Raw genomic sequence first — 23,277 nt, 5'->3', positions numbered from 1 at the left:
TCACAGCTAGCTAGTCCTTTCCCACCACCTGCCTGCAGCTGAGTTCCTCTGCCACCTTCTTCCAAGGCCGTTTCCCATTTTTTTAAAACGGAAAGATGATATGATACAGGAAGGGAAGAAGGTAAGAAGAGAAGCTAAGCTGTTCTCCTTCCCCAGAGCTAGTGCAAGACTCCAGCCAGGGCTGCTGCTAGACCAGTCACTTCACTTCCACCTGTCAGGTACTGGTTGCAATATAATGGTACTAATTTTATTAAGAATGCTTTCCCGCATCTTGACCCACTGCCCGAAATGTGAGTAAGCATCCTTTTGGACACTGCACTGTTCTGCTTGGTCCCATCTACATGCTGCACTTGGCCTCAGGCTGTCAGCCTAGCGATAGTTTTCTTTCTCTCCTTTTCTTTTTTAATCAGGGTTATTTAACTTCCTAGAATATTTATACAAGTTCTTTGGAAACGAAAGAATTAAATTTGGCGGCCTTTGTGCTCAAGGACCAAACATGGGTTCCTTTTCCCTTATCATTTTTTCTTGCACCTTTCGGTCTTGGAGTAGAAATACAATCTCTCAGAAAGAGAATGTACATAGTTACTGTAGAGATCTAGTCATTTACCACTCTATTATACAAAAGTAAGTGAACAAGTGGAATTGTAATAAAAGGCACAAGAAGGGAGCTTACTTAGGTGACGTGTCGTCCAAAAGCATTTGGTCACTGGGAAAAGTATTTATGAGAAAATACTTGAGCTGGTTTCTTGTGTGACCAAGATATCCACTACCTCCTATCTTCTTTTTTTTTTTTTTTAAAGATTTTATTTATTCGACAGAGATAGAGACAGCCAGCGAGAGAGGGAACACAAGCAGGGGGAGTGGGAGAGGAAGAAGCAGGCTCATAGCGGAAGAGCCTGATGTGGGGCTCGATCCCATAACGCTGGGATCACACCCTGAGCCGAAGGCAGACGCTTAACCGCTGCGCCACCCAGGCGCCCCTACCTCCTATATTCTTAAACATAAGTCTTTGACGTCATCTGAACAGTTTTAAAAAGCGTCTAATCCAAGGGGGTTAAGATTTATATTCATGTAGAACAAACTGGTTACAAACTTACTTCCGAAATTTCTGCTGACTATAAACACTGAACCTCATTTCAGAAGAGATCTGGACAGCACAGATACCAGACTCAAAGATGTTCTTACACGAACATTTAGAAACCCAGTAACTTCTCATTTAAATGGTGCTTTTAGGAGAAAGGAAACAATAATGATAGATTAAAGCCTGCCTCTAACCATGGAATAAAACCAAAATACTGCCCCCAAGCCACAGGTGTTTATCACAGGGACAGAGAAAAATACGATTTTTAAAGGTGCAGGGGCAGTTTTTCTCTGCCTCCACTAATGGGCTGTAAGATTACCTGTTGATAGCAGTATAAATAATACAATTACATAATGTTGGGTTCATTTTTCTTTCAGGTTTAAAAAAAAAAAACAACAACCTTCATGTCCTTGTACTTTAGGGGCTTGGAAGTTCTGCCAGCCACACTGCCTTTCTTGTCACCAGAGCCCTCGGCAGGTTTACAAATGGACATGCCCGAGACTGCCATCTGGTGGAAATGACAGAAATTGAAATGATTTTGTTGTAAGTCAGTTAGTTGTCGACAAAGAAGGTATGAATTAAAAATATACTGGGGGGATGGTTCATTCATAACAGCATTTATATTAAGAAATATCAAATAATAAGGAATTAACTGAAGAAATGTGTCAAGCATATCGAGGAAACTATAACACCTTACTGGGGGCATAAAAACACTCATATAAATAGTGACAGCATTTTCCTGGAATGGAGCTCTTCTCTGCTAAAGATATCAACGATCTCCCCCGCCCCCCAATTAATCTAAGCCTGTAACTACTCAACAGGATTTTTATTTGGCAGGGAAATCTTGGCCAAATTAGTCAAAAATTCACCTGGAGGATAAACACTGAATTTTTCTTAATGTAGAATAATGAGGGAGCACTTTCTCTACCAGATAACACAAATAATAAAACTACGATACTTAAGATAACATACTGAGACATAATACAAAGCAATGAAATAGAATGCCCATAAAAATACAAGTATATAGAAGAATATACAGTAAAAGGGCATTTTCAAATAAATGAGAAAAGAATGGCCTTATTATTAGCCCGTGTAAGGGGATAATGGAAAATATTACATCAGATTTATACCATGGAGCAATATCCCAAAATAAGTTTGACTAGTATTATGTATTTATAACAACAACAAAGTTGTAAAAGAAAATATATGTAAATACTTACTCAGAATGAGAAAAGATTGTCTATGTATACAACTGAAGGTTCAGACTGTTAAAGAAAATAATAAAATTCTAAAACTTTTGAAGTTTATTTACTGATTTAAGTAATATCTACACCCGTGGGGCTCAAACCCAGGGGCCCGAGATCAAGAGTCACATGCTCTTCTGACTGAGCCAGCCGGGTGCCCCAAATTCTAAAACTTCTGAATATAAATAACCAAGGGACACTTTTCAAAACTCATCAAATTAAACACCTAAGATCCTTGCAGTTTACTGTATGTAAATTTTACTTCAATTTTTCAAAAAAGTAAAACAAAAAATAAACACTATATTTGACTTCAAATGGCATACAGAGGATAAAAGGGCTATTTTTAAATATTTTTGACCAAAGAGAGCTATCCAATACTCTTCGGATTACAGCATTGTAGCTCTCACCTGTGCCTCTCCAGTCATAGCAGAAAGACTTTATTCTGACTGTAGGAAAAACTGGCACAGAAACAAAAAGTTACTGTGTAAATAAAAGCACAAAAATAAAATATCATGGCGTAAGATTTTTTGGGGAAAAAGAAACAAAACCCATGTTATTGAGTTTGCAGTTTTTCAGGAATTAGGTCATCTCCATATTGTTAGATGTGCTCTGTCCTTAGTCCCATCCCTCAATAACCTTATTTAAAAAGACAATAACTAATTAAATTATTCATGGCACATTTGAAAGAATGGTTGATTACCTAAATATACAAAGAGCTCTCACAAATCAATGTGATAATTCTATCAGAAAATAGGCAACACACTGAGTAGGCTTTAATAAAAAGAAGTAAAATTAGGGGCGCCTGGGTGGCACAGCGGTTAAGCGTCTGCCTTCGGCTCAAGGCGTGATCCTGGCGTTATGGGATCGAGCCCCACATCAGGCTCCTCCGCTATGAGCCTGCTTCTTCCTCTCCCACTCCCCCTGCTTGTGTTCCCTCTCTCGCTGGCTGTCTCTATCTCTGTCAAATAAATAAATAAAATATTTAAAAAAAGGAAGTAAAATTAGCCAAAATGTGAGGGAAAAGTGTTCAATCTCACTGGTAATCAAATAATTAAGTCAAGAAAATATCATAAATAACAGTATTTTACCTACCAGTTTGGCAATGCACAACACTTGAGAGAAAGCAAAAGACACAGGCATTTTTGTATACTGTTGGGATTATAAATTGGTACCCTCTTCCCAAACGGCAATTCAGGACCACTAAATTCACTCAGTTTCTGTACTTTATTTTTTAATTCAAAACTTTATAAAAATTCATACAGAAAATTACAGGAGAGAATATAAGATACCCTTTCCTACCACCCACATTTAACCAATATTAACATTCTGATTTGTTTTGGAGGGCGGGGGGAGGGAAGGTTGAGGGATGGAAATAAAGATCTCACACTTTACAATGTTTCTGAATAAACACTGTCCTAAATCATTCCCATGCATGTTTTAAACATATTATTTACCTACAAATTATACATCATATTCCCTCATCCCTCAACTCTGAAGATTCCATTATTTTCTGTGCCACTTTTTAATGCATAATAAAGAAAATGAAACTATGAAATGATGCTTTAAGATTTTATTTGAGAGAGTGAATGAGAGAGAGAGCGTGCACACAACCGGGGGGGGGGGTAGGGAAGGGAGAAGCAGACACCCCACTGAGCAGAGAGCCCGACATGGGCTCGATCCCAGAACCCTGAGATCACAACCTGAGCCGAAGGCAGACACTTAACCGATTGAGCCACCCAGGCGCCCTGAAATGATACTTTAATAACACTTAGGATTATTTTATACCTATTGTAATACAGTTGGGTTTTTTTTTAAGCAGGCTCTACACCCAACGTGCCGCTGGACTCAAGAACCTGAGATCAAGAGTCATACGCTCTACCAACTGAGCCAGCCACATACACTGTAACAGGTTTTTAAGAGACTTTTTACAAATCTTATTTCTGTTTTGCTTCCACAGTAACTTTGCTTCTATGTTAAATCATATGTAATCATTTTAAAGACATTTTAAACAGCCTTAGACTAAATACATGTAGTCCCAACCATATGCAAAGTGCAATCATAGAACTGAAATATGAATCACTATTACCAAGCAGGTGCAACTGGACTTCGCCAACGGCAACTGTAAGATGCCACTAACCTAAGATGCTTCTCCATCACAAGAAATGAAAATATGAAAAAGTCCATGCTGGAATAAATTTTGGAGATTAAAGCTGTCCAATGACACCCTCGTAGAACTTGCGGTTTCCCTCCGCATTCTGTTTTTAGAGTATTAAGAGGGCTCACTGCCTAAGAAGGAAAAGCCAACAGCACCTAGCTGCTGCTGGAGCACATGGTCTTAAAACCCGCCTCTCCAGCATTTTCACTAAGCACCCCAGGAAAAACTGTTTTGTACTAACGGGTACTGCCTAGCAGGCTGAGCTATTCCTCCTTGTCAACATCTGCCTAAAATCAGGAAAATGGTCTAGAGACAGTCACTGCAACAGCCCAGAAATTCACACACTTACATCTGAGTCTGAAGTGCTGCAAACGGACACCCTTGCCTCAGGGCCAAAAACTCAGTAACCAAGAAAAACCCACAAATGCAATATTTAAAAGAATTAAAACTAATGTGAAAACCACGGGGAACAAAATACCAGATTTTAAAAACGACAGAATCGCTACTGCTGAAGCTTCGCTTTGCTTCAGGCTCCACCATAGCCGGCAGGGCTCGGTCACTGGTCCAGCTGGCCTTAAAGGGGAAGGCAAGGGGCGGTGACCGTCGTGAGGCCACACTAGCTTCACACGTAAATGCGCAACAGGAACGGTCATTTTCAGAGGCAGGGTGAATGATTTTCAAGACGAGGTGCCCAAATGGATGCAGACTGCCAAGAGGCGGAGTGTGGATTATTCATTGTATTTTTATTAAAAGGAATGAAGTTTATGAAAAATGAAAGTGATGCGTATCTGCCAGGTAGGAGCATTTACGAGGCCACAGTAACTAAAATGGTGTGATATTTCACAGGGTTAGACGAAAAGACAATAGATCGGAATGGAGAAATGAGAAATGGATCACATTCATAGGAAACTGGCGTGTGACAGGTCTGGCGCAATTCGCTAGCGGAATGCAAAAAAATTAGATCCCTGACTCCGTACTGTAAAAAACAGTAAATTGAAGATGGATTAAAACCCTAATACATTATGCACTTGGGAGGTAGGAGAAAGACTTTATTTAGAACTACTGGAAGAATATATGAACTGGAGATGGCGAGGATTCCTTGAACAAGAAAGACAACAGTACAAACCACAGAGACTGACAAATAAAAAAGGCCCCATACACGTGTGTGTGTGTGTGTGTGTGTATGAGACTAGGTTTTGCAACACATATAAACAAAGGATTAGTATCCAGACTATACCTAAAAAAACTACAAATAACTGAAAAAAATGGCAAACCAAAAAGAAAAAATGAGCAAAGGACGTGAGCAATCATTTCAGAGGAAATTCAAATGGCCACACAAATAGAAAGAGGTTTGCCTCACATGTAACCAGATACGCAAATTAAAACAAACTATTTCATGGTCACATAACTGGGAAATTTCAAGTCTGACAATATCAGCGTTAACTGAGAATGGAGATGGATAAACAGGAATTTCTGTACATTTCTAGTGGAAGCGGAAACGAGTATAATGCATTTGTAATTATTAACTTGAAGGTATGCATACCTAATAACCTAGTAATTTTGTTTCTAGGCAAATACTAGAAAAACACTAGTATATGTGCTCAAGGGACACAAGCCAGGAAGCCCACTGCATCAGTTTTTTTAGTAAAGAGTTACAAATCATCTAAATATCCTTCATGGGGATATGGATACATTGTGGTGCAGTCATACAAAGGAATACCAGTTTTTGTTTAACCATTAGCTTGTTTTATAGAAGAAGGGATGTAGAGGTAATTATGTGGACAGATAAATTCAAACCTAAGGCTGGGAATAACATCCTTTCCTCCCCATAATACCCCTGGCCAAAATCAAAACCAACCAAACGGTGGATGTGTTGGGGAAGCGGCAATGAGGTGTGGGTGATATTTGACTCTCGCTGCAACTCCATTCCCCTTCCCCACCTTCTAAATAAGTCTATCTTAATTTTGGGGGTAGATCACAAATCAAAACCTGTAAATATCATTCATAGCTCAGCCAACATTCTTCTGAGTTTCCTTCCTTGTAAAAGAGTGTACTGTAGTTTCATTCGCCGCGTCATATAAATACTGAGCCTAGTGATCTTTAAACTTTTCAAAGTCATAAAACCTTTACTCAAATCAAATCTTAGATGGAATCCCAACAAGTAACACAGAAAAAAGCAGAACTGCTCCGGAGGTTGAAAAACATTTTAGGGAGTTTGAACTACATGAAAATTCTTAAGACTATTAGTTTATTTCTGTAATTCCAGGGTTAATAAAATCCAGTTACTCCAACAGCATCAAAGTTCTGTAATAATGATTGCCAGTCTTACCAAAGACCAATTCCAATAGCAAATACTAAATATAAATATTTAAAATAAGCTTTGTATGGTATCAATGGACTTAGATGTTTACTCATAGGCAAAATCTCATGAAAATCAACACGATTCTCTAAATCATGTCCCTGTGGAATTTTGCCAAAATAAATTGCACCTCATGACTTCAGGACTTAAAAACGAAACAGAAACTCCTCTTCACAATGAGTGCACAAGTGAAAATAAGCACAAATGACTCAGGAGAGGGAAACAAAGTATCAGACCCTTACACTGGAATAACTCTCGGCTTGTACTGGTCCTCTTCACCTCAATACATGCCCACATATTTTCATTAGAGGTAGACAGTATGAGATAATATATAAAATACTGGAGATAATGATAGAAAACAGAAAATAAAAGAGACAAACGTAGAACACATTTGTTGTACAGATTTAATTACTAATGAAATCACTATTGCCATTATAGACTACGGTTATTAGTCAAGGGGGAAAAAAATCCCAACACTTTGATTCCGCCCGTATTTGAAAGTATGGTGTTTTGCCCCACTGGAGTTGTGGATTAAGGGACAGAAGGATAACTAACCCCCTCATACCAAGATCAGGTACCCCTCATTCCTGAATTCGAACACAGCTACCGCTTACATTTGATCAGGCAACGATATATTTAGTTAATAGAAGTGCTTGCCAGGTAGAATAAAACCAAAACAAAATAAGGGGCGGGGGAGAAGAGACCAAAGCCAGGAAAACCAGCAAGAAGAGAGCGCTAGCACTGATTTAGTCACAGCCTGAAAAGAAACCGAATTATTCTGTATTTGTAGCTACCCTGGTTTACTTCTAGAGCACAAGGTAACATACATAAGCCAAAACTACAGGCAAAAATAAACACCTGCTTAGCATTTTCATTAAAGCTTACAGAAAAATTCCCAAAGCTGAATAGAAAAAAAAAAATCTTAAAGCAATTGAACATAGAAAACAATGCACAACAAATCATTACAAGACCCACTAAGAATTTATTTGCAAAAGCAAGTTAACTCTGCGAATTGCTTTAAAATAGCTTAAATTCTGGTCATAATGATTATTACATTAGCATTTGACTACCTTACAAATACAATGCATTTTCTGCACTGTGTATTGTGTTAATGAGAAAAAAAATCACAATATGCGACTCTTTACTATTTAGCCACCCAAACCAAAATGTGTTCTAAAATCTTTATCAAATGCTTTCCCTTATTAGTTAAACCAGATTATCTTCAAAACACAAAGGCAATTTAGAAGAGGAAATGTGAATTTGAGAAGTCACTGAAAAATGGGATCTAAATTCAAGACAGGAAAGTATGATTTGGCTAGCAAAAGAAAATCAACGGGCAAGTTGCGGTTAATTTCTGTGATTGAAGCCGAATAAAAACTCTGTTTAACTCCAGCAACAAAGATCGATGCTCTGGTTTGACCGTATACTTTCTACATCCGGAAAACACACACATTTGTTTTCTGATGACCAACTTGTTGTCTGAAAACAAAAATGCCGTTCATAACATCAAAATACTTACTTATTAGCGCATGGTCTCATTCCATCAAGTATTTCAGGTAGTTTGGTTTGGAATATAACTAGTGAGACTCTAATTTCTGGCTCAAATGTTGGGCTAGTATTATAAAATCATCTCTCCTCAACTGACACCATTTGCCCTGGTCTTTAAGACATTTTGAAGCCTGGCTAGGAGAAAAAACAAAACAAAACAAGACCTCAGAGGGGAGGACAGCACCATCTCTTTTCACACAGGAAGACTGATTCATTGTATGGAAACTTCATCTTAGTTTTAAATTTAGCTACAGTTTCTTATGAAGACCCAGTGTCTAGTTAGGTGGCTGGAGAGCCTGCCAAGCACTACGAAAAGACATCAAGACCCAACTGAACCCCCCCAACCCCACATCTGAAAATAAAACTGACTTAAGGAGAAGTCAGAGTTGCAGTCGCTTTTAACTAGACACATTTAAAACAAAAAGCTTAAGTAATAAGTGTCTTAAGTAAATATTTTAATTACCATGCCTCATAATTGGGCAAGAAACATGAGACGGAAATTATCAGTGCTTTTTTTTTTTAAACGCCTCCAAGGCAACTTTACTCAACTCTGTTGAATGTTCAGAAAATGGAAAAACCTAACAGAAAAACTTCAACATAAAAGCCCCGATCCATTTAATGGTCATTAAAAAAAAAAAAAAAAAAAAAAGTCCTATCTTTATCCGGCCAACCCGATGTGACATCTCAATTGTGGCAAAACAATTTTATTTCAAGTAACACAAATCTACAGTCACTGAAGACATCTTGAAAGACTAAAGTGATCTGAATATATGCAATATGAAAACCAAACTGTTAAGTTTAACCTCAAAACAGGAGTTTCCCAAGTTGAAGCCCATCACAGGAATTTTGACAAAATACAAAATTAAAGATTCCACCTTGTTCATCTTGCTAAGTAGAACCGGTGACCACAGTCACCATCTCCCCCCAGCTCAATTTTGTGAGCTCACAATGTTAAGATTCCCTTACTATGACACTGTGATGTCTGGAGTATGTGAACACACTATGCAGCTGTCCAACGGACAGGGCAGCAATCGTGAAAGTCTGGAGGGTGCCAGGGAACCTTCCCAGGAGGTCTATGAAACCACAACTATCTCCTTAACTATTTCCTAATACTTAGTCTTTTTCCACATGTTGACGCTTGCACTGACTGTGCAAAAGAAACAGGGGGGGTAAAACTGCAGGTATCTTGGTGGGAATCAAGACAGACAACAAGCTCATTAGCTGCTACTGTATCTTCACGCCGCGCCCAGAGAGAAGGAAGGGGGAGGAGCCAGTTTCCGTGGACCGTGTCCTCGAGGAAGCAATAATTATCACACCTCTAGCCTTGAGTGCGCATCTTTTTAAAATCCTAGACAACACGGGAAGTACCTGGGTCTACAGCACGCCAAAGTGTCGCCTGGCTAGTGAGCTGTGTGTGGAAGCAGCCACTTTCGTGCAGCACCATTTCTACTTGGAAGAATGACTGACAGACTATGGTGAGTCAGCAGACATTTTCTCGGAAATAAAGGAAGCAAGCCTGTCATTCAAGGACAACAACTGACAGTATTTGGTGCCAGCGACAAAATTTCACCTTTCAAATGAAAACTAGAATTTTGAAAAATCTGTATCCAATGCCGTGAGCTTGACAGCTTCCCAATACTTACAAGATTTTTCCCGAGGAGATCAGTTACGTTAAGAAAAAACTTTTAAAACACTGCATAATAACACGTCAATATTCTGAAGGACCGCAACCTTCAATGAACAAGTATTTTCCAAAAGATCAATGCATGAGTTACCAAATCATGCCAAAGGAGGACATCCATTCAAAACTCCCAACAAGACAGATCAAATGGGTTTTAATGTAAGTACAAAGTGGACTGCTAGTTTCAGATCTCGCACTGCACCTACCCTTCAAGAAGCTACCGGTTCCGAAGTTTTGATCATGAATCAAGCAGAACAGTCACAATTACCTGAAGCTATTAAAATATTCTTTTTCAAATACGTGTGAGGCCAGATTTCTTCGTATACTTCCAACAAAGTGCCACATTGCAATAAAATCATCGCACAATCAGATATGAGAATCCGGCCCAACATTGAAGGGTTTAGAGAAACGAAAACCAGTGCTACTACTCACACTAGATTTTTTAAATTAGGAAAATAACTATTTTTCATAAAACAATGCTATACTTAGGTTACCAGGCAATGGTTTCATTTTTTAATGAATTAAAATATATATAAAATTTCTTGGCTTTAATTTCTAATGTGATAAATAAAATAAAACCCATAAAAGCAAAAGTTCCTGGGGATCTTGAATCTTTAAAAATGGAAAAAAGAATATAAATGGGTCCTAAGACTAAAATATTTGAAAACAGCTGGACTAGACAATTCAGATTAATAAAGACTGAGTTCAGGTTTTTCTTTTGCTAATTCACACATTATTTGTATTTCAAGGGCCAGTAAACCACCTGAAAAAGGTTTTTTGAAACGGCATTAAAAAAAAAAAAGTTTCGGAGTGAAGAGGGGGTTAATTAGTATTGTCCTGTACAGTTTGGTTAATTCCTCTTTGGAATTACAATTCACCTACATGGTTTTGCATGAAAAATTTCACAACAAATATTCCAACTATGTAAAACGTTTAAAAATTACATTCAAAACTGGACTTTTACTTTTAAAAATCATACCAAATAGTACATCTGTCACACTGTTTTTATCAATTCTTTATTTAGGTAACAAGTTGGTTATGTTCACTGCATTGTATGAAACACCACAATATCATACTGGAAAGGTACTATCGGTACAAGGCTGGAGCAGAGTGGACAGTTTGAACAATAAACCAGTTTGCATTCTTCATTCCCTATCTTTTTACAACCCCCCAAACCCAGTAAAGGGACAGATAGCTTTTAACATCATCATGTAAAGCACTTTAACTTACAAGGCTAAAATCTAAAGAATAAATAAAATATACTGTGGCAATAATTCCTTTTAGACCAAAAATCAGGTGCACAATGAATCAAATGATCAGGAAGGCTGTCTGTATGCAAATGTGTGGCTCTCCGGAAACAGCTTCAGGGAAATGTTACAGAAAATATCATGAATTCCATTTCACACAGGACCAGATGATGACTCACTTTAACTACACACAAGGGCAATTACATCCTGCTGAAACACAATTTAAACATATAGGAAAATGTTTACAAAGCATCCACAACAGGTAAACCATGTACAAATGGATACATTCGTTGCTTCTCCTACCCCAACGGCTTCTTTTCGATAAATATTTTACTCTTCATGTTCAGCAGTAATTGGATTTACTACATGCAAAACTCAAAAAGAACTCAAGAATTCAAGGTTATTGTAAAAATAGAATTAAAATAATAATCTTCAAGTACCTTATGTGACAGCCACTCTGTACCGTGCCCAATGTTATAAAATGAAAGGTTACTGAACCCATGAAAATATCTCTGTAATATTTCCTTAGATCTAAAATAGATAATTTTAAATGTATTTATAGTCATTTCAATGTGATATTCTGAGCTTTTAAAATAACGTAAACAATTAAAAATTATACCAAATTACACACAAAACTTGTATCTTAAGAGCTGAAAAATTAAAACTATAGAAACCCACATGTAAAACAAAAATCACAATTTACATTATAAAGGCAAATCTCATCATTTAAAAAAATTTGCAGCAGTGAGATGTCAAAGCAAATTATAAATAGCCATAAATTAATCCATTTGGTTTCAAAAGATTTCCTAGTGAGAGTTGAAGGATGTAGTAGGTACATGCATAAAATTTGTAAGGGTTTATAATATTATTGCCAAATACACTTTATCTTGAAAAGCAGGCAACGTTACAATTTGGACATTATTGGAGAACCCAGTTTGGTAATACAGGTAAAATTAGGGAAAAAAATTAAATAACAATTAATAATAAATATATATCCTATAGTAAATTGCTCAAAGGAAATTTCAAGCCACAGAGCTGCAAAAGGCTTCCAACTTGGTGAACTGAGAAAGGAACATCCCATACAATTCTTTACTCTTACATGCTTATATGTTGTGTGTCTTGTCTAAAAAAAAAACAAAAAAAAACAAAAAAAAACAAAAAAAAACAAAAAAAACAAAAACATAATGTATCTTCAGAGTACGGCTAACTATATTCCCATGCACCTCAGGCAGAGTTTGTTATTTGTGGTGAAATAACTCCGTTGGCTCCTAGGGCCCAAAGTTCAGTACAGATGTAACCAGTATGCCTGAGGTTGGCAAAAAATACTGTAGTACAGGCAATGCTACAAGTGGCAATTATCAGAAAACACAAATATGAACAAATGATGGGAAATGCTAATGATTTTCTGCTCATATCACAAAACGCTGGGAATCCACAAGAATATTTTTCCCTTGTATTGAAGAAAATTGTGATTAAAAGGTTTTTTTCCCCCAATTTTCAGAATCAAAAGCATTTTAGAAGGTTTATAAGGCTACCATGGGTCTTCTAGATCTCCAGCACCCTACAGGAAGAGAAAAGGAAGAATATTATTATTATTTGCCTACACCACTTCCAGGTTGGATTGAATTTCAAAAGAAAACAAAATTAGATGAACAAATTACCTTCCTTTCTTGGTTTGAAAAGGCACTTTTACAGAGAGGTGTGTGTAGTATATATTGTGTGCATACACATGGATCTATCTAATACAGACAGATAACTGGTGCGGGGTTTTTTCCCTCCCCTCTCCACCAAATGCCTTCCTCTTTCTCAAACCACTTAAAAATATTCTGGCATTGGAAAAATAGATCAAAACATCAGCTACATCTGAAGATCCAAAGTTTCAACTTAGGGCACCGTAAGCAACTTTAGATACATGATAAATATAAACATGAAGAAGAGAAGTTAATGTTCTACAGTCACAAAATATTTGTTCTAAGAACTATTTTCCCATGTGACTGATAGCCACCCTGTATCTTTAAAACCTACTTCAACAAAAACAAAACTCCTATCTGCCACTATTTAAAATACCTGTAAAATTCTTGCATTTCTTAATATCTGATGAATACTTCTAGCAATGAGGCCAGTCTTGCAATCTTTAAAACGCTCATCTTGGCAACTCCCTGACATGTCTATGTGTGTCCATACTGGCCAAAGATTAATATTTTGTGTCACAAAAAGGGGATAAGAAACAAAATGGATTTGAGTAATAAGCAAGACTTCTCAAAATGTTTTCTTTTAGTTAATGACAAAAGCCAAGCCAAAAGTTTTCTAATTTTCTATTAATACAAATGAATTTCTACTGAGTATTTTTCCAATATACCAAACCTGGTTGTTTAAATTTTTTTTTAATTTAAAAATAAGTACAACATGCATAGATTATTCCACAGCACATGCTTTATTTGGACTTGAACACTTATAATTTCATTCTAAACACTTGGTTGACATACATTTTGATGTATGTAGTTAGGCTATACAGAATATACAAACCAAAGCTGTATCGATAATACATAGGTTTTTCAAAAATTAGGTTTCAATAAAGAATACAGAGAAAGGAAAAATAACCACACATCCAACAGCTCAGAACTTCTAAAAATAAAACTACAGAGATGTAAAATATAAACAAGTCAAAGAACACACAAATTATCATCCTTGGAGGAAAAAAAAAAGTACAGGCCAGCATCTGCCATTCTTTGAAGAACTAAAATTGCTAAAGAAAACACAAATTTATTACAACGCTAACGATGAGTGTACTATTATGTAAAATACTGTGAAGCAGCAGAAGTCTACATTTACAAGTTTTTCCACAATATAATGTCATCTTGCTTATCAGTAAGTAATCTCTAATCTTATCTAGTAGGAAGTTAACTACTGATTTGAATAACTAGTAGCCTCATTTCTGGCATACAATATGAAATGACATATAATTTTGTTAAATTCAAAGTACTATAAATAGTCCGTTTTAAACTATCTGATAAAGGTGTATGCAAAGGCCTTCTTAAAAAACAAGGCTATATGAATGTCATAAAACTAGTTTACCAAGATTCAAATAACAAAACGGTTCTGTAAATGCATACATTACACCTCCTAAGTAAAAACCAGCAAATCAAAGATCACACAAATATCAGCACAAAGTCAAGTCATATTTGTTCACCACTCCTCTGTGTCCCTGCATCTTCATTATAGCTGTCTAATTCAGCAAGATCACTGTTTGATTCAGTATGGCTTGCCTGCATTGTCACTGGGCTTCCAGCATCACTGTTCGAAGAAGTAGCTGTGGCAGCTGGGTCAGCAGGGCTTTCTTCTCCCTCTACTTTAGCTAGCCTGTAACTAGTCAGCATCTCCTCCAGAAGTTGTCGGTAGTTTCCCCTATGATTAATTCTCATTTGCCTGAGTGCTTCCACCAATTTTCCCTGTGATCCACTTTCCTCTGCTTCCTCGGAGGCCTTTTTTTAAGATTCAAGACCCCAGTGTCAGTAGACAAACTAGGATATCACATGTATTTCATAACATCATCACAGCAAAACACTCATTTCTCTACCACGAGTAATAGAGTCTAAGCATGAGAACATTTCATTAAATAAGTATCAAGTCTTAACTTGTGTCAATAAAAATTTCCACTTGGAATATCAAGTTAATTTTAGCAAATTACCATGAACTAGTTTACACCTTATTTCACACTGGCATTTGAAGCTTCCTCTGAAATTTACTCTATTAGAATTCAACAGCAACACAAGCATTTCCTAAAACTGACTTGCTTAACAGAGGAAACAGTAATTGGCTAGAATGATTTAGTACAAAAGGAAATTAGTATTTAAAGCAATAGGAGAGGACAGAAAAGCAGGCCATTAGAACATTAGTTTCTTCATCACTGCTGCTAAATGACAGGTAAAGAGAGGAGGTACAAAATGTAGAACTATATAAACTGAAACTGGATTTTCGGGCAATTCTAATGCTTTTGTGGGTAAAAATTTACTTTCTTCTTTGTTCTTACATATTTTAATAAAAACATTTCTAGATCAAAATAAATTATTTTAAACATGATAATAAGAACAGGAAACTACTCAAGCCTTTTATATTTTATAAAGTTTTGGAAAACTGACAGGTTTCTGCAATAGCAGCTACTTATCTCGTTAGCAGAACAAGCTCTAACACTGAAGCCGATCCCAGTTAAGCTGGCAGTCTAAAAGCAGGAGAACCTTACACCGTGTGCCTCCTGATGAGATGTGTTAGAAGTACAAAACCGTGTCCTATGTTCTTGCCAAAAAATGTTTAATATAAACCTAATAAAGCGAATTCCCAATTTATAGGAAAACAGGGAATAGAGGATCGTGTTAAAAGGACACCACAAGAAAACAATCATACAATCCAGAATGTAGGACATCCTATTCAAAGCTGGCTCAGAGTCATCTTTTTCAGTGGCAAGAGGAAAAAAAGTGGGGGCCTGATTACAGACTTCATTAATATGCTTGACTGATAACTTTTTAAAAGCTGATCAGACCATCGTTCAAAATAACTACTATCACAGTCATTCTAGAGACAACTGGGAAAATCTGGACTTGTACTGGATGGTAATTTTAAATTCCGTTGGAATGATAATAGTATTATGGCTATATAGAAAGATGTCCTCATTTTTTTTTTTCAAGTAAGCTCTACGCCAATGACCCCAAGATCAGAAGTTGCACGCTCCAACTGAGCCAACCAGGCGCCCCGAAATGTCCTCATTTTTAAGAGTGGCATGCCAAAATATGCCAAAATGATGTCTGCAATTTTCTGTCAAAAGGTTCAGTGGAAAAAAAGAAAAAAAAAAAAAGTAGTGTATATACACACACACACACACACAAAGAGAGATAAAGCAAATATGGTAAAATGTTAACATTGTTGAATCTAGGCAGAAGGTGTATAGGCGTTCACTATGATCATTTCAATTTTTCTCGCTATTTGGAAGTCTTCACCATAAAATCTTGGGAAAATAAAACTCAAAAGAGGTTACTGATATAGATGATCTGACACAAACCATCTCTGGAGGACTGTTACCCTACAATTCTGCAACAAAGAAACAAAGGTAACACAAATATAACCACATAATACATGGCGATGTTTATGAGAAAAATGAGAGCACTTGAATGTTTTTTTGGGGGGGAGTGCCCTTACGGCAAAAAGCAAGAGATGACGCTGTACGTACTATATGTCTGTATGTATATGTGTATGTATATGTCTATGTATCCGCTGGTTTTAAAATATTATCTGTAAAATGCTTTTGGGAAAAGGAAATACAGCAATATACAAATAATGATAATGGATAGTGAAGTTATGTTTATTTTCTTTGAGTTCTCCAATTTTCTATCTCATGTATAGTAACTGTAAAATAACTTTTTTAATTTTTAAAACTTTTAAATTTTTTATTTAAGTAATCTCTACACCCAACGTGGGGCTCAAACTCAGGACCCCGAGATCAAGAGTCACATGCTCTTCTGACCAAGCCAGCCTGGTGCCCCAAATAACATTTTTTTTTATTTGCAAAATTTATCATATGAGAACATAATAAAATGCACCCTCTGTTAAGATTTTCCTTACTTTTTCTCCCTTACCTTTCCTTCTGTGCTAAATAAACATGTTTCCCCATATAAAGTTTCTCATTTGAATCTATTCAGGAAAGGTTAAGATGGAGCAACAAGGTGAATGCTTGCTAATCATAACCTTATTTGTCTTTAATCAGGTTTTCCAAACGGAAATTTTCTATTGGATGGTATATCACAAACAACTTTTAGTAGAGGGCATAGAGACTCCTCCACCTCACTCCCTGAGCCCTCAAAAACTCAAACCAACAACCCCTTTTTATTAGAAAAAACAAAAACAAAAAAACCTTTTAGGACATTGAAACAAATTCTGAAGTGATTATCAACCCTGGTTTCATACCAGGATTGCCTGTGTAGCTTTTAAGATGAAGTAGATACCAAATGGGGCGCCCAAGTTGCTCAGCTGGTCGAGCGTCTGACTCTTGATTTCAGCTCAGGTCATGATCTCAGGGTCATGAGACTGAGCCCCATGTCAGGTTCCGTGCTGAACAGGGAATCTGCTTGTTCCTCTCCCTCTGCTCTTCCCCCTGCTCGCACTCTCTCTCCCTCTCTCTAAATAAATAAATGAATAAAATCTTTAAATTTAAAGATATTAAAATTTCTATCAAATGATATTCAGATGCACTGGGTTGGGGTGAGTTTTTTAAAGCCTGACAGGTGATTCTGATATACAGAACCTCCAATATAGGCTCTACTTACTTGAACTTATTGATAAAAAGGTTGTTATATTGGTTGTATTTCAATTTTGGTTGTATTTCAATTTCAAGATAAAGTACCTCTCACTCTCCATCTGACACCTATTATTACAGTAAGCATCTGTTTCTGCGAATTCTGTAGTAGTGGGAGATGGGGAGGAGTACTCGCTTTAAAAAAAATATATTAAAACCAAACCTGTAAATCAAATCAGGATGAATTTACGATTGGCTGGCATCACAAAGCCACTGAACTGAAAAGAACTTAACCTAATGACCACATTTAAAAGTCATTTTATCTCAAAGCCAATTACATTTTCCCATTGTGCTGGATAAAAGATGTATGGGTGAGACCTCTTTCCCAGCCATTTCATTTGACTCTTCAAAATACTGTTCCACAACTCTCTTATGGATTTTCATTAATATCAGAAAAGGAACCTACTGTTCAGCTGCACTTTTTTTTTTTACCTGAACTCCTATATACACATCATGTTTACACATCTATTATAGCAATTAATTCCACCTTGCAACTGTTCGTAAGTCTTTTCAACTAGACTGTGTAAACTCTTTAAGGTAAACAGAATTTCACATTCCTTTCTGTATCCTCCCTACCCCCTACGGAAGGAAAATTAATGTTTGTGCTTAGAACTTTATGGACATGATCTCATTTAATCCTCACAGGTACCCTACATAATAGGTACCACAACCCTAATTTTTGTAAGTGAAGAAATTTATAGCCTCAGAGAGATTGAAGTTGTCAGGGTGACAATACTAGTAGTAAGTGACACAGCTCGGATTTCTATACAGATGTAATTAACATCTATGTCCCTCTGAATGTTCTTTTGAATACATTATGGTAAGTAACGTAGTAAGTGCGCCATATAAATAGACACTTACTAAAGAAATAGTGCTTACAATTATTGAGGTGGACCACAAATTATTTCATATTCAAATCTACAATGTATTTCCTTGACATAGAAAGACTAATGAAATTAAAGGACAAAAAAATCATAGTAGATGGGATGGTTAAAATTATTCTGCAAAATAAACAGGCAATTATGGAGATGAGAACATAGAACTTTTTCCCTGTTTCAATTTTCAAGGTTTCACTGTCTTCTAGACAAACACAGTTTAAAAGAATCAAATCTCTCATGAAAATACGGCCTTATCCCAAATAAGACATAGGAATATAGATAAATCAGACAGCAAACAGAAGGGGAAAATAAATTAAGCACATTTAAAAGATAAAATTTAACTAGCTAGTATTTATTTGCATTTTTAATGTAGTTGCCATAAGCAAAATGCTTCAAGTGATTAGCTAAAACAATGGAGAAAATAGTAAAGAATGCTAATATAAATATTTACAGTGTTTTTGGTGGAGTCCTAGCTTCTGCTTGTCAGCTAAAAGTAATTTTTAGAACTGAAAATCCTCAAATAGGCATTCATGAGATACAATTAACAATGACCAAGGAAGATTCTAATTAGCTGTTATTTGCTAGGATCATATAAAATTTAATGAATTTGAAATAATTTTCAAGAGTCATTTAGATGGTCGAGACCACACAAGCTAAGAGAAGTGGTATGTCATACCATCCTTAAAAATAGACCAAGTTCAGTGTATTTTCAAACAGTATAGATCTTCTCTATAAAAATGCTTTGACAAGTAAAAAAGTAAAGAAACAATTTACAAAAAAAAAAAAAAACAACACCTAGTATTCACATAGTCCTGAAACTGTAATATAAAAATGTAAAAGCAGCTATGTTTATAACTGATCTATTTGAAATTATCAAAATAAAAAGACTGTATATATAAAACTTAATGTGAAAATAGAATATGGAGACTCTTTTGGGCTTTTGTCCTGTCTTTCCTCCCTTCTTAAAAATCCAAATCCCTTAAAAAGATTTTGGATTAGGATAAAAATGTGTACTATTTAAATAAAAAAACTGAAAAAAAATGGGACTTGGCTGCTTCATTTCAAAAACTTTATAAAATATTCCTCATCAAAACCAGAATATCTTAAGACTATTAAAGAGATTCACAAAAGAATAGGAAGTGATTTTTTGTGGATAAGAGAGAGAAGTGGGGTACAGACATATATGTAATCTCTAAATAACTTAGAGAGGCAACATAGAAAGGTGTAAAGAGAACAGTTTTCAGAGTTGCCCTGACTTAGATTCAAATTCTGGCTGTATGATTTGTTTAGCTTTGCAACCTAGGCAAACTACTTCCTCTCACTGACGCTTAGTCTTACCTATAAAAAGAAGGGTGTTGAGGACATCACCTATGACTTTTATACACACACACACACACACACACACACACACACACACACACACAAACAGCTGGTAACTTCAAGTCCTCCCTTTACGCGTGGAAAATCAGCAACACATATGGCTATTTGATTAGTGGTATCTTTTAAATCAGAATCTAAATCAATGAAATAGTTTTGTTGGTTTGTTTTTGTTTTTTTGTTTTTTTTTGGTAATCTCTACACCCAACATGGGGCTTGAACTCACAACCCCAAGATCAAGAGCTGCATGCTCTACGGACTGAGCCAACCAGGCGCCCCCAACCTAGCATTAGTAGAAGTAAAGGGCCGTGATCTCAGAGCCCCGCCCTGTAAGAACAGCTTAGAGCAAAACGCAGTTTTATTTTTTCTGGTCTCCTGTAGGTGATTATTCTCTTGAGGTCACAGACTCCTTTGAGGAAGTGATGAAAACCACACACATACTATACTTCTCATGAAAAACTGTATATGTCCACGAACACATTTTCAAAAACTTTCTGGGGATTCACAAACCACCCGAGAGTCCCTGCTAGACTCTTTTCCAAAGATTTTAACAGTTGGGAAAATGTCAATATTGCTTGCATTAAGAAGTCTGAACATATTACAAAATGTTGATAAAACAAATTTAGTAAACAACTTCAGAAAACTCTCCTAAATATGAGCTTTCTGAATATATTTTAAATGTTTTAACTTCTGACTTATAGGGGCACCTGGGTGACTCAGTTGGTTAAGCATCTTGACTTTAGCTCAGGTCATGATCTCAGGGCTGTGGGATCGAGCCCCATGTTAGATCCCAAGCTGAGCTTACAGGCTGCTTGGGATTCTCTCTCTCTCTCTCTCTCTCTCCCTCTTTTCCTCTCCCTTTGCCCACCCCGCCCTCCATGCACTCTTGCTCTTTCACTCTAAAATTAAAAAAAAAAAAAGGAATATTATAAAAACAAATTCTGGCTTACATTCCACTTGGCTTTTTGAAATTCGTTATCCAAAAGATTTTCTTTTAATGTAAGAAAAATAAATAAATCCCTATTTCTAATGGTATTACCTATAGGCATTCACAGCAGGGTAAGTCTATCTCTGATATAAAGCAGACATCTTAGGAATCTAAATACATCTCTGATTAACTCTGACTAGCATTCTTTTTTTTTTTTAATATCTGTACAAAATTTTATTTTTGTTATTAAAAAAACCCTAACTGTCAGCTCCTGCCACTGTCCTTCCTGGCCACACCGTCTACGCGGCACGGATCTAAGCTGAGAACAGTTACGGAACACGTCTGTACCTACTCCACTGCTACAGTAGTTCAAGTTAAGAGCTAAGAATTTAATTCCTAGAATTACTTCATTTTTTTCTGCTTCTTGTGTTTTTTAGTACATTTCTGCTAATGTACATTTAGTATATTTCTGCTTCTACTCTGGTTCAACTTTTTTTTTTTTTTTTTTTTTTTAAAGATTTTATTTATTTATTTGACAGAGAGAGAGAGACAGCAAGAGAGGGAACACAAGCAGGGGGAGTGTGAGAGGGAGAAGCAGGCTTCCCACCAATCAGGGAGCCTGATGCGGGGCTCGATCCCAGGACTCTGGGATCATGACCTGAGCCGAAGGCAGACGCTTAACGGCTGAGCCACCCAGGCGCCCCTGGTTCAACATTTTCCTAAGGTCGTGATTATTCTGAAAGGGTAGAGTAATATTTCCCCACATAGGATTCTGGGCTGCAAAAGTTATACGGTAAATAGGGAAGTTTCTGCAATCCATATATCTAATAATGAGTTTACACTTATCATCTGATCTCTGCCATGATTTCACGAGCTGACTGCCAGCATCTCTTTAAGCTAACACTGCACATGTTTCTAACAGATATAAATACCACAGATACTCTTTGAGTCTACCATTTTTCTGCGGCAAACATATGGTGGCTCCTCACTGTAAAATATAAAGTTCAAAAGGCCTCTCCAGTCTCTCCAAAAAGACTTCTGGCATCCTCAATTCTTATTTCTCACCACAGCAGTTCTCTGCTCTAGTCAAAACTAGGTCCTTTCTTTAAAGATAGCTCACACTTTGTTCTTGCCTCTCCCATACACTGGAACTATCCTCCTCCTCCTTGCATTTCTGTCATTCTAATCATTTTTCAAATCTTTTTTTTTTTTTAAAGATTTTATTTATTTATTCGACAGAGGTAGAGACAGCCAGCGAGAGAGGGAACACAAGCAGGGGGAGTGGGAGAGGAAGAAGCAGGCTCCCAGCGGAGGAGCCTGATGTGGGGCTCGATCCCAGAACGCCGGGATCACGCCCTGAGCCAAAGGCAGACACTTAACCGCTGTGCCACCCAGGCGCCCCTCAAATCTCCTCTTTTCTCTGAAAATCTGACTTTCCCAGCAATCACTGTACAATTTACATGGCAATTCATCACATTCTGTATTTTATCATTTCTTTCTATCTCCACATAGCAAGCTGCACTGAGCGTAGGGATGGGACCAGGCCTGATGTTCTGTAAAGTCTCCTCCCTACATCAATTCACCACGTGGTAGCTTGTCCATGTTTGATCTGCTGACTTACTAGAAAGCTTATGTATAAAGGTAATTAAGTATGCATCACCTTAACTTACAGAGTCCTATAATAATCCTATTCAAGGCCACTTTTTATCCTGAGCATGTCTCTTCAGTTTCATGGCTCTGTTGTTTATTTATTCACTGCTTAAAGAGCTACTATGTGTAATAAGTATTTTCTATCTTTGAAAAAAGTTTAAAACATTAACCTAAACATTAATTTAGGGGTATGAAACATTTCTTTAAAATTGTATCTGCTGTAAGAGCAGCCAACTTTCTTGGGGAACCTTGAAGAGATTCGGCAAAGCGTAGTGAGATAAATTTTTCAAGATTACACACCAGGAGTACATTTTCAAGCACATGAGGAAACACGAGCACTTAAATGGTTACTAATGACTCAATAACTACCTTCTGAGGGCTTATTTCCTCTACCCATGATGCTGGATGCTGTGTGGAACCTAGGATCTAGCTGAAGAGACCAGTCTCTCTTCACTCCACCACCCAACTACCACGGGCTTTTCAGTTGTGTCAACACTCTGTCCTCGTTTGCCTGATTTAGGGTTCTCTCTAAATGTATCACATACTGTATCTTTATTTTTAAATGAATTTTTAAAGCTTTAGATACAAGTCTTAATACTTCGAGGGACCGGACACAAAAGAAAGACGCAGAAGCACTACTCTAGACCAAGATATAAAACCTGTTATTAGCAATATACAGTAGCAGCTTTCAACTCACTAAAATGTATTAATTGTAAAATTTTTCTTTTTGCAAGGATACTTTTATTGCTAAGAAAAAAGAAATGATAGGATATTGCTGTGCAAAAA

At 36.7% G+C, this 23,277-nt stretch overlaps 1 protein-coding gene across 5 annotated transcripts in view; it reads right to left on the bottom strand.

Moving 5' to 3' along the window:
* Positions 1 to 11,065: 11,065 nt before the first annotated feature.
* Positions 11,066 to 23,277, bottom strand: part of PPM1B (protein phosphatase, Mg2+/Mn2+ dependent 1B) — a 216,955-nt gene continuing 204,743 nt past the window's right edge. For 3 of the 5 annotated variants that reach the window (XM_057308987.1, XM_048222577.2, XM_048222580.2), the window contains one exon: positions 13,729 to 14,797. In XM_057308987.1, the coding sequence (XP_057164970.1) occupies positions 14,492 to 14,797 (306 nt within the window). In that variant the 3' untranslated portion in view covers positions 13,729 to 14,491. Of the gene's footprint in view, positions 12,877 to 13,728; positions 14,798 to 23,277 lie in introns of those variants that run through there. The other 2 variants (XM_057308988.1, XM_026486800.4) reach the window with 1 other exon arrangement.

This window comes from Ursus arctos, unplaced genomic scaffold (assembly GCF_023065955.2).
Source record: "Ursus arctos isolate Adak ecotype North America unplaced genomic scaffold, UrsArc2.0 scaffold_8, whole genome shotgun sequence".
Classification (NCBI taxonomy): Eukaryota; Metazoa; Chordata; class Mammalia; order Carnivora; family Ursidae; genus Ursus; species Ursus arctos.
The sequence above is the reverse complement of the archived record's forward strand: the minus strand, read 5'-3'. Positions and strand labels throughout refer to the sequence as shown.